This window comes from Triturus cristatus, chromosome 8, assembly GCF_964204655.1.
Source record: "Triturus cristatus chromosome 8, aTriCri1.1, whole genome shotgun sequence".
Lineage (NCBI taxonomy): Eukaryota > Metazoa > Chordata > Amphibia > Caudata > Salamandridae > Triturus > Triturus cristatus.
The window spans coordinates 1,672,025,563-1,672,037,057 of record NC_140591.1 but is presented as its reverse complement, the minus strand read 5'-3'; the positions used below and the strand labels follow the sequence as shown (position 1 = coordinate 1,672,037,057).

The 11,495-nt window shown below is 44.9% G+C and overlaps 1 protein-coding gene across 1 annotated transcript in view; it reads right to left on the bottom strand.

Annotated features, from left to right (window-relative positions):
* Positions 1-3,867: 3,867 nt before the first annotated feature.
* Positions 3,868-11,495, bottom strand: part of LOC146808560 (extracellular calcium-sensing receptor-like) — a 134,024-nt gene continuing 126,396 nt past the window's right edge. Inside the window, exon 8 of the mRNA XM_085624008.1 lies at positions 3,868-4,763. Within this exon, the coding sequence (XP_085480134.1) occupies positions 3,868-4,763 (896 nt within the window). The remainder of the gene's footprint in view (positions 4,764-11,495) is intronic.

Below are 11,495 nucleotides of genomic sequence, written 5' to 3'. Positions count from 1 at the left end.
AATACCCATCCCACTTAGGGCGAAAAGCGTTACAACAAACAAATGATGGACGGAATGCTGACAATGCATACATTCTCCCCCAGTCAAGAGATCTGGGTTAAATCCATCGTTCTTTTGCCCACTACACCACCCCAGTTCAGACATGGCCATATGCAAATCAGTCTTGACCCTGTGCCTCATGGGAACAGTCCAGCCCGAACTGCCAAGCCACGTCTTCCCTGGACCGGAATCAAGCATCCTAGGACCGGTTTCTGGCTATCAGCCGTCATCAGCCAGGATAGCTTGACTCCAGTGGCGTAGTGAGCACGGGTCCCACGTCTGGGAATACCCATCCCACTTAGGGCGGAAAGCGTTACAACAAACAAATGATGGACGGAATGCTGACAATGCATACATTCTCCCCCAGTCAAGAGATCTGGGTTAAATCCATCGTTCTTTTGCCCACTACACCACCCCAGTTCAGACATGGCCATATGCAAATCAGTCTTGACCCTGTGCCTCATGGGAACAGTCCAGCCCGAACTGCCAAGCCACGTCTTCCCTGGACCGGAATCAAGCATCCTAGGACCGGTTTCTGGCTATCAGCCGTCATCAGCCAGGATAGCTTGACTCCAGTGGCATAGTGAGCACGGGTCCCACGTCTGGGAATACCCATCCCACTTAGGGCGAAAAGCGTTACAACAAACAAATGATGGACGGAATGCTGACAATGCATACATTCTCCCCCAGTCAAGAGATCTGGGTTAAATCCATCGTTCTTTTGCCCACTACACCACCCCAGTTCAGACATGGCCATATGCAAATCAGTCTTGACCCTGTGCCTCATGGGAACAGTCCAGCCCGAACTGCCAAGCCACGTCTTCCCTGGACCGGAATCAAGCATCCTAGGACCGGTTTCTGGCTATCAGCCGTCATCAGCCAGGATAGCTTGACTCCAGTGGCATAGTGAGCACGGGTCCCACGTCTGGGAATACCCATCCCACTTAGGGCGAAAAGCGTTACAACAAACAAATGATGGACGGAATGCTGACAATGCATACATTCTCCCCCAGTCAAGAGATCTGGGTTAAATCCATCGTTCTTTTGCCCACTACACTACCCCAGTTCAGACATGGCCATATGCAAATCAGTCTTGACCCTGTGCCTCATGGGAACAGTCCAGCCCGAACTGCCAAGCCACGTCTTCCCTGGACCGGAATCAAGCATCCTAGGACCGGTTTCTGGCTATCAGCCGTCATCAGCCAGGATAGCTTGACTCCAGTGGCGTAGTGAGCACGGGTCCCACGTCTGGGAGTACCCATCCCACTTAGGGCGAAAAGCGTTACAACAAACAAATGATGGACGGAATGCTGACAATGCATACATTCTCCCCCAGTCAGGAGATCTGGGTTAAATCCATCGTTCTTTTGCCCACTACACCGCCCCAGTTCAGACATGGCCATATGCAAATCAGTCTTGACCCTGTGCCTCATGGGAACAGTCCAGCCCGAACTGCCAAGCCACGTCTTCCCTGGACCGGAATCAAGCATCCTAGGACCGGTTTCTGGCTATCAGCCGTCATCAGCCAGGATAGCTTGACTCCAGTGGCGTAGTGAGCACGGGTCCCATGTCTGGGAATACCCATCCCACTTAGGGCGAAAAGCGTTACAACAAACAAATGATGGACGGAATGCTGACAATGCATACATTCTCCCCCAGTCAAGAGATCTGGGTTAAATCCATCGTTCTTTTGCCCACTACACCACCCCAGTTCAGACATGGCCATATGCAATTCAGTCTTGACCCTGTGCCTCATGGGAACAGTCCAGCCCGAACTGCCAAGCCACGTCTTCCCTGGACCGGAATCAAGCATCCTAGGACCGGTTTCTGGCTATCAGCCGTCATCAGCCAGGATAGCTTGACTCCAGTGGCGTAGTGAGCACGGGTCCCACGTCTGGGAATACCCATCCCACTTAGGGCGAAAAGCGTTACAACAAACAAATGATGGACGGAATGCTGACAATGCATACATTCTCCCCCAGTCAAGAGATCTGGGTTAAATCCATCGTTCTTTTGCCCACTACACCACCCCAGTTCAGACATGGCCATATGCAAATCAGTCTTGACCCTGTGCCTCATGGGAACAGTCCAGCCCGAACTGCCAAGCCACGTCTTCCCTGGACCGGAATCAAGCATCCTAGGACCGGTTTCTGGCTATCAGCCGTCATCAGCCAGGATAGCTTGACTCCAGTGGCGTAGTGAGCACGGGTCCCACGTCTGGGAATACCCATCCCACTTAGGGCGAAAAGCGTTACAACAAACAAATGATGGACGGAATGCTGACAATGCATACATTCTCCCCCAGTCAAGAGATCTGGGTTAAATCCATTGTTCTTTTGCCACTGGAATCAAGCTATCCTGGCTGATGAGGGCTGAAAGCCCGAAACCGGTCCTAGGATGCTTGTTTCCAGTCCAGGGAGGACCTGGCTTGGCAGTTCGGGCTGGACTGTTCCCATGGGGCACAGGGTCAAGACTGATTTGCATATGGCTGGGTTCAAACTTGAATGGCATGGTGAGCAAAAAAACGATGGATTTAGGCCCAGATCTCTGTACTGGGGTGAATGTATGACATTGTTCTGCATTCTGTCCATCAATTGTTGTTTTTGCATTTGCAACATCTAAATACGGCGTGCGGACAGCCATCAGGTTGACGGGGTACATGAGACTGCCGCCTCGGCAGTACATTGGTACTCCAGCCAAGATCAAAATCAGGCCCCCGAACCAGACCTATATCTTTGCGTGTAGTCTTTCTAAAGTGCTTCCCTGACACAGAACACAGATGGACCAATTTGTTACTACAACATGATTTTGCTTGGCAGCTTGACCACTGGTTGTAGGTGTTGCAATAAGGTATTGTTTTGACATGCTACTCATTTTGAGGCATTACAAAACACATGTTGAAGCTGAAAAAAAGGTGCATATCAATATATAATAAATATTATTACATGTTGATATATGTCAGTAAGAAGGAATATTTACATCAAATGTATAACCAATTTCAATAAAAAAAATGTTTTACATGATTTTGGCAACCATTTTGGTTTTATATTTATGACATCAGGCTAAATCTGAAGAGGGCATACACAAGACATGCACTGACATGTAAACATGAACCTTTGTGCTAAATTTGATGCAAAACAGAAGATTTACAATGTTTTTTGCCATCTTGGATTTTGATTTGGCTATATGACGCCATAGGTCAGATCCACTTGGAGACTTGTTCCATATGATTACTCATCGAATGTCTGTACCAACTTTCAGCTTTCTATCATAAGATGAACGATTTTCATTAGAAAACGTGCTTAACAGCCATACTATATGCAGTCTCATTGTTCCTTCATTCATGTTTACTAGAGTAGTGAACTCAGTACTTCATTTGGGTCAATGCATTTGTCCGAGGGTTTCATTAGTGCCCATGCAAATTTACTGGTAAATGTTGTTTGAGTTTTTGTACAAATCGTGTCAGGCCATGAACAATATTTTTTGACTACTCTAGGTATAGCAGTTCCACATTGTATAACAGTCGCAATCAGTTTGGGTTCCAGAGTGTCTGCTAACCATTGCAATTGGTGGTCTACATCCCATGTTCTGAATCCATGTTTGTGAGATTTGACATGCATGCGTTTGCAAATTCCACTCCTTTGTATCAGAATGAAGGTCCTGTGAGGTCCTAAAATATTATGCATACATATGTTTATATAATTTCTATTTGTGTACTTAAAGGTACATCTTCTTCATCTTTTAATCCTGTTACTTTCTCCCACTCTGTGTCTCATTGATAAGGCTTGCTTGCTTTATTCCCTAGTACATTTTTTATGCATTAAAACACTATTTTCTAACTAGAAGATTTCTGGTGTTCCTCTCAGGCCTTATAAGAATAATATAACATTTGGGGAAAAATATACACCCCAGAAGTCCAGCACTGGAACACAAGATGGCAAACACCTCTACAGCCACCATGTACTTCCCCCGTGTGCTCAGGTATGCTGGGATGAAGGAGATCCACACACTGACAAACACCACCATACTGAAAGTGATCAGCTTGGCCTCATTGAAGCTTCCAGGGAGATTCCTTGAGAGAAAGGCCACAATAAAGCTGATCATGGCTAGGAGAGCCATGTATCCCAGCATGAAATGGAAAAACATGGTGTCTCCTTCATTACATTCAAAGGTCATTTTCTCAATATAAGACTTCAGGTTGAGCTCTGGAAAGGGAGGTGATTCAACTAGCCAAACAACACAGATGATGATCTGAATCATAGAACAGAAAAAAACTATACAGATTGGTGTCCTTGATCCCAGCCACTTTCTGGCAGAACTGTTTGGATTGATTGCCTTGAAGGCAACAACTACAATTATAGTTTTTGCCAAAATAGAGGAGACACTGATTGAAAATACTATCCCAAAGACAGTCTGTCGGAGCATGCAGGTGAGTTTCCCAGGAAGGCCGATGAATATGAAGGAGCAGAGGAAGCAGCACATGAGGGCGATGAGGAGCAGGTAACTGAGTCCACGGTTGTGGGCTTTCACAATGGGAGTGTCTCGATACCTGATGAAAAGGTACAGCACACTTGCAGTGAGGAAAAACAAGAACGCACCACAGGTAGAAAGAATTACACCCAGGGGTTCTTGAAATGAGAGGAACTCAGTCACCTTTTGGATGCACTGATCGTGTTTTAGATTGGACCACTGATCATCAGGGCATTTCCTGCAATCATGTGTATCTACATAAGAATAGAAATTAAGACATATTTTGTGTTAAACTGTAGTTCATAATATACTGCTATACAACTGAAACAAGTTTAATCTCATTAATATATGTTGAGTACCAACGTGACTTAATATTCGATCCGTAGGTAACACATTCATTTATTCTGTAATTCAGGTAACAGCAATTTTAAAGTGGATGGCTCATTTTTGTAGGTGCTAGGATGGCCTTAATATTAAATAAAGTGAACAGATGATTATACACGGGGCCACAATGACTGACATAATTATATTGTATTTCCAATTGTGGTAATTAGGGAGGAGGACCCCTACACCTTGCTTGCTGAGTTACTGTCTCTTAGCTGTGGTTTGTGTCTCCGGCCATCGTCCTTTCCAAATGTCATATTGCCAAGTCGTCAAAGGGCATAACCATTCCATTGCTCCTTCTAATGGAGACATTGGGTTAACGTGGGAAAACTAATTTAGACACTTGTTTCTAGATTCATTCCTAGTGGTGAAATGTTTAAACTCAAAAAGCCACTGATATTCACCACTGATAGTTGGAGTTATCTCAAGTAACTATAACTCATGCCCTAAGGTAACTGTAACTCACATCCCCTCATGCACAGGAATATAAATGATGTGAAATAAGATGTCATGAGAGAGGTAATATGTAGGGTAATTAACAGCTGATGGTGAGAGCGCGAGTTATAGTTATTTGAGATAACTCAAACTATAATTGGTGCGTTTCGGTGGCTTTTAGAGTTTACAACTGAACATTTTACCTAACTATAATGTTACTTTAGCCTTTTGTTTTCTTCAGTGAATTTATATATTTTTTTAACACCAAGTAATATTTAATTACATACATTAATCCAATTCAAATATCTTTATTCAGGTATTTGAAAATATCCATAAAAGAAACACGTCATAACATAAAATTGTCATTCTTTTGTTCAAACCCACAATCAAATATACATAATAACCCTAAAAATCATCAATATTAGAACCCCACAATGCGTGGTAGTTAAATAAAAACAGGACAATCAAGTGCTGTAATTCATTGTCAACAAACTTCTCATAGCAATTATTATAGGCTGGGTCTGGAGAGAGACTTTTATATTCATAAGAGCCAAGGAGCAATCCTGGCAGTCAGTCCTCTCCTCGCAGAAAGTGCACAGTGCCAAATAATACAAAAGGGTCAGCGGAGAGTTTAAGGAATAGGAGGGCCACTTTAGCCTGACTGATTTTCGAGCGTTTCAAAATGTTTTTTAGGAACCGCTTCCTTGGGTAAGCATAAAATTGACATAAAAGAACAAAATGAAGGGTGTCTTGCGGAGATCGTTGATCGCAGCCGCAGCACCCTTTTTTACTAACATCGCTTTCAAAGCCAGCTGGAACTGATAAAATGTGGTGCAAGAGATTTAATCTAAATCTTGTCATCAGGAATCTGTCCTGTCTATTATATGTATTGGACAGGTAGAATTCCATTCCCAAACAAGTTTTTAAAAGCTGGTGTTCTCTTACGGTACGTTTCCGCCCTTCCCTTACCTCTCTATCGCTAGCTGAGTATCGTACAAAATCTGCCTTTATGACACCCTTGTCTCCATTGACTATTGTGGAGGGATCATCAAAAAGATTAACATGGCCCAGACTAGTTAGTGTATCCTTTACATATTTGAGCCAGGGTATTTGCAGCCCCTTATCCCCCTTCATACAGTCCTCCACGATTTGTCTGCTAAGGCTTGCCTCAGGGTTTGTCCAGATTTTAATCCAACAAATGATGGGTTTGAGGCATGCCCTTTCGCTAATATAAGAAGTACCCAACTCTTCGTGAACTATGAATGAGGGAATACTTTGAGGAACTTGCAAAAGTCTCCTTAGGAACTTATCTTCCTCCAACTGAATTTTTCCCCCGTTTGTGAAGCCCCACACCTCACTTCCGTAAAGGGTTTTGGCACAGCAGACAGAATTATATAAATGTACTATTTCATTGGGTGACCAACGACCAAGTCTGCGTGCGTAATTCATTATTGACCCCTCCGCACCAAGAAGTTGGGTACATTTATGGTTTACAAGGGGTTTAAAATTTAAGTCTTTATCAAAAACAATACCCAGATAATTGAACTGTTTCACCTTCTCCAATTTATGGGTGCCTATGGTAAAAACGCAGTTCTTAAGGGGGATTTTACCCACTTCCATAATAAAAGTTTTTGTGAGGTTGGGGACTAGATGAAGGTCTGCCATGAAACTGACAAATCCACCAATGAGGGCCTGCAAGCTCCTACCTGTGCGTCCCAGGAGGACCGCGTCATCTGCATATAGGAGGACGGGTATACCTCTCCTCCCAATGCAGGGGCAGTCTACCTCCAGGGCTCCGAGCGCCTTGTCGAGCCCATTAATATAAAGCGTGAACAAGAAGGGCGCAAGGATACATCCTTGCCTCACCCCGCCCTTGCATTGAAAATCCTCTGTAACATCGCCCTCATTTGTGTATCTGACCCGTGCCGTAGTGTTTTGGTGGAGCATTCGCAGTGCGTGGATCAGACCTGGATCCACGCCCATGGCACTCAAGATCTCCCACAGCCTTCTTCTGTTTACACAGTCGAAGGCCGCTGAGAGATCCATGAATGCCAGATAGACTGTCCCCTCCCTGGCCACAGTATACTTTGCCACCAGATGATAAAGATTAAGGCATTGGTCAGTTGTGGAACGCCCATTTAGAAAGCCATACTGGACGTCAGTGATGATGGTGTTTTCATCAGCCCATGTTATTAGGCGATTTAAAATGACTCTTCCCAAGACTTTCGCCGTTATATCTATTAGGGATATTGGGCGGTAACATTGTGGGTCATTTTTATTACCCTTCTTAAATATGGGCACAATGACGGCCGTAGACCAGGATCTAGGCATGCCCACCTCGATAGATGTGTTATATACCCTAGTTAGTATGGGGCCCAGAGGTCTGTCTGACTTTTAAATAAATCTGGAGGTATCCCATCCGGCCCTGGCGCCTTCCTCGCTACCAGGCCGTCTATACCTAATCGAACCTCATCCACCGTAATGGGTGTCCAGGCGGGAGTTGAACATCCTATGACTGGTGTAGACTGCGTCTCCAATACCCCACGATTATACAGGCTGGTGAAGTGTGCCTCCCACTCCTCTGGTAAGATATGAGACGCCATTTGAGGTTTATCTGGGGGTTGAAAACACGGGGCGTTTATTACCCTCCAGAAACTGCTCATATCTCTAAGCTCGGCAGCCTCTTTTAGGGATTCCCAAGCTTCATTTTGTAAAGCTGTTTTCCGCGACTTGGTTGCTTTTTTATAGCGACTCCTGCATGCGGCTATATTTCCTTTGTCCCTGGGAACCTTGGATAGTGCCAACTTCAAGTCCCTATGAGCCTTTGAGCAGTTCTTGTCGAACCATCTGGGACAAAAGTCGGCCTGGGGCTTGGATTTACTTCTTAGGAGACTATTGATGTGCTCAGCAGTACCCTCAAATGCTGCAATTAAGTCCGTCCCCTCAACCTTAGGGTCTAGACACCTCCAGGTGTGGTTCTCAGCATTGGCGAGGAGGGCTCTATGTAATTCGACACCATCAATATTACACCATTTAATTCTTTTTCCCTGGTCCCTGGCCTTGTATTCGGCCACCGTGGATGTTTCGGCCACCTTGGTACCCGATGTGTCCGCTAATGACAAAACCAAAGGGTTATGGTCGCTGAACACACTTGGCACTATCTCAAAGTGGCCTACCCTATTTTCTAACACAGTTGATATGAAAATGTAATCAATAATTGAAGCCCTTCCTCTCCCCTTAAAGGACGGGATCAATGAATTAGGTGTACCATGCCCAATCATGTCCATCGTGTGAGTTAAAGCGAACTTGCAGACGATTCTACTTAGTGCCAGGCCCTCTCTAGAGTTTTGTGGAAATATGGATTTTTGTGATCAGTTATGTCCCCTATCTTAGACCCCAATGGCTCCATGTATATGTTACAAGTACATGTATGTTCCCTCCAGTTCCAGTTATGAAGACGCAAACATATGTGCGTCCACCGTCAACATGTCCTCTTTCAGATCCGCCATGAATGGGCCGGATATTCCATTCCTAAGTATGAAAGGCCACCGACTTTATATGGCTCAGTTACTCCATTTTGCAGTTCAGGCGAGTAGGCCCTGAATGCTGCCATCAAGCCTTTCCCTGCTTTCTACCTCTGACAGCTCCAGTCTGAGCTCGCATCTGTATCCATGAACTTTGTCCTACTCCCTGCGCGGCTAACGGTGCCTGACTCAGCCTGTCTGCCTGCCAAAAACTGTATTTCACCTTCAACATTATCTGCTCCGCTCCTCATCCAATGCATTCCTGTCTAGTAGTTTAAGTAAACATTCTTCCAGCTACCGAGCTAAGGACCCGGCTTTTCTGTCTTCATGCAAGTAATTCATGGTCCTGTTACTATGGAAGATTTCTGCCCCTCGCATCTCATGTAGACACTTAGACGCTTGTACACGCACTCACAGTCAGTATAGAATAGATTTTGTTCGAAAGACCTTTCCTTTTGGATAACATAGTTCTTTAAACATAGGATGTTAGATATGATTTGGGATTAGGTTGACTTGACCCCCCAGACTTTTGTCTCCACATGTAGAGCTAAATGTCAAGTCCCCTTCACCCCCTAGTTGCACGTCAATCACACGTCATGCTGCTGCGCGCGCATCTCTGCCAAGTATTTCTGCTGACATTGCGAAATTCTTTCATGGAACCACCCATTGTGACATCATACCTAATGACGTTTTCTAGTTACGCCTAGTTACGCCTATTTTAGTTACGCATGTATATCTTTATCTATGTTATCAACTGTTACGCCTCCTGCATCTGTTTCACTGTAATGCCTCTTCTATAAAAATGATTACCTGTCAATAATGTATTGCCCTTCACTTCCTGAACCTCCGTGGTGATGGAATATGAAGCCCACAATTCGAATTGTATAAGGAATAAAGCCCTTTCCGAACCTCTAATACCACGGATTCTGCCTCTTATTTTACTGAGTTATCCTTACTAGTTTTCCGCATCAAATTAAGTACCGGTAATTAAATTATTTACCACATAATTGGCGCCCGAACAGGGACACTTTCTCATCTCACGCGCCGGAGGTGCGTTGCAGGCCCGGTCTCCTGCCACAGCTGGACGGACAATAACGCGTACCAGCAGGATTTCCTTTATCTCCCTCCGGTCAAGCGGGGGCGACTGAGGCTGCGATCAACACCCAGACGAGGCGGTGAGAAGTGCGAAGTATCCCGACCAGAGCCTAGCTGAGAGAGCAAGATCCGAGGTATACAGAGGCCCACCAGGTTCCGAAGTCCCGAAGTTCCGAAGTTCCGAGTCGAGTCCAGTCCGGTCCATTCCAGTCCAGTTCAGTTCCGAGGCCTTCCGTTCCGAGCTACCCGGTGAGTACCATTGCCGGGGAGGCGTTCTGACGTGCACATAGGTTGTGCCGGTCAAGACGGGTTTGGGTACACAAATCCGGTCTGCACTGTTTCAGCAGTGTATCTGTACTGTTTAGCAGTATATCTAGTATGTCGAGTATGCTAAGTGACTAGTTCCCTAATGGCCATCGTTATTGTTCGTTAACTGTTAAATGTTAAATGTTAAATGTTAAATGTTAAATGTTTTAAATACGTTCTGCATATTGTGGGGTGAATGACTGTTCATTATTGTTCATTATTGTGTTTAGTTGTATTAAGTGTGTTTAAGATTAAGTATCAGATCAGTTCTCAACATGCCGCTCTTTTCAAAGTTAAGACAGATCAAAACTAGAAAAGGGGTACTCGAAGAAGCTGTTCCCATTCCTCCTAGGGACACTCCAGGGTACTTCATGTATCATAAACATGGCCTAGACGCCGTATTATTTCTTGATTTATGGGTAGACTACACCAAGGAATTACCAGAAAGTCAGAGGTGGCCCGCAGCTGGGACCTGGGATGCAGATTGCATCATGAAAGTAGAAGAAGAATTATGGAAAAAGAAAGCTAGACAATCACAGAAAGATGCCATTGAATTATGGCGTAAAGAATCCCATAGACGTACAGAAAAAGCACTCAGACAGGAAGAGAAAAGTAAGGAGAATTAAAATAAAGTACGAGAAAATCTATTAATTGAAGAAGGTACACGAGTAAAGTCAGAACAAGTAGATAGACAAAGAAACGCCCTTATGAATGGTATGTATCCACTTCTGGCCGAAGGGTTACCTAAGGCTACTCCGGAAATACCAAAAGACTTGCCACCTCCATTGTTTCCAATAAAAGTACACCCCAAAGGGCATCCCAGAACGGCAGAAGATGTTTTCCTTTCCTCTTATTTAGATGACGCAGCTCCCGAGTATGCTAATACTGCACCACATAGACCGCTTGCCGAGGGGGTTCAACGCCAAAATCCTCCGTCTGTACCGCCGCAACAACAAACTCCGACACAAGTTCCGGCAAGCACATCTGTTTCTACAGCTCTTCCCACAACTATGGTTGCTGTATCACGTTCAACAAATCCTTTCACGTCCAGCACCCCAGACGGTGCTACAGGAGGTACAACAAACATTTTTTCCACGCCACCCAGAGTAAATAAACTTTCCTTTCAAGAATTAGCACACCAACGTACGCCCAAACTAGTAACTCCCGACATGCTTAAGGAACTTCTAGTAGATTGTAGATATGACCCTGTGCCCGGCAAAGAGGACGAAATGCTGCTGGCAT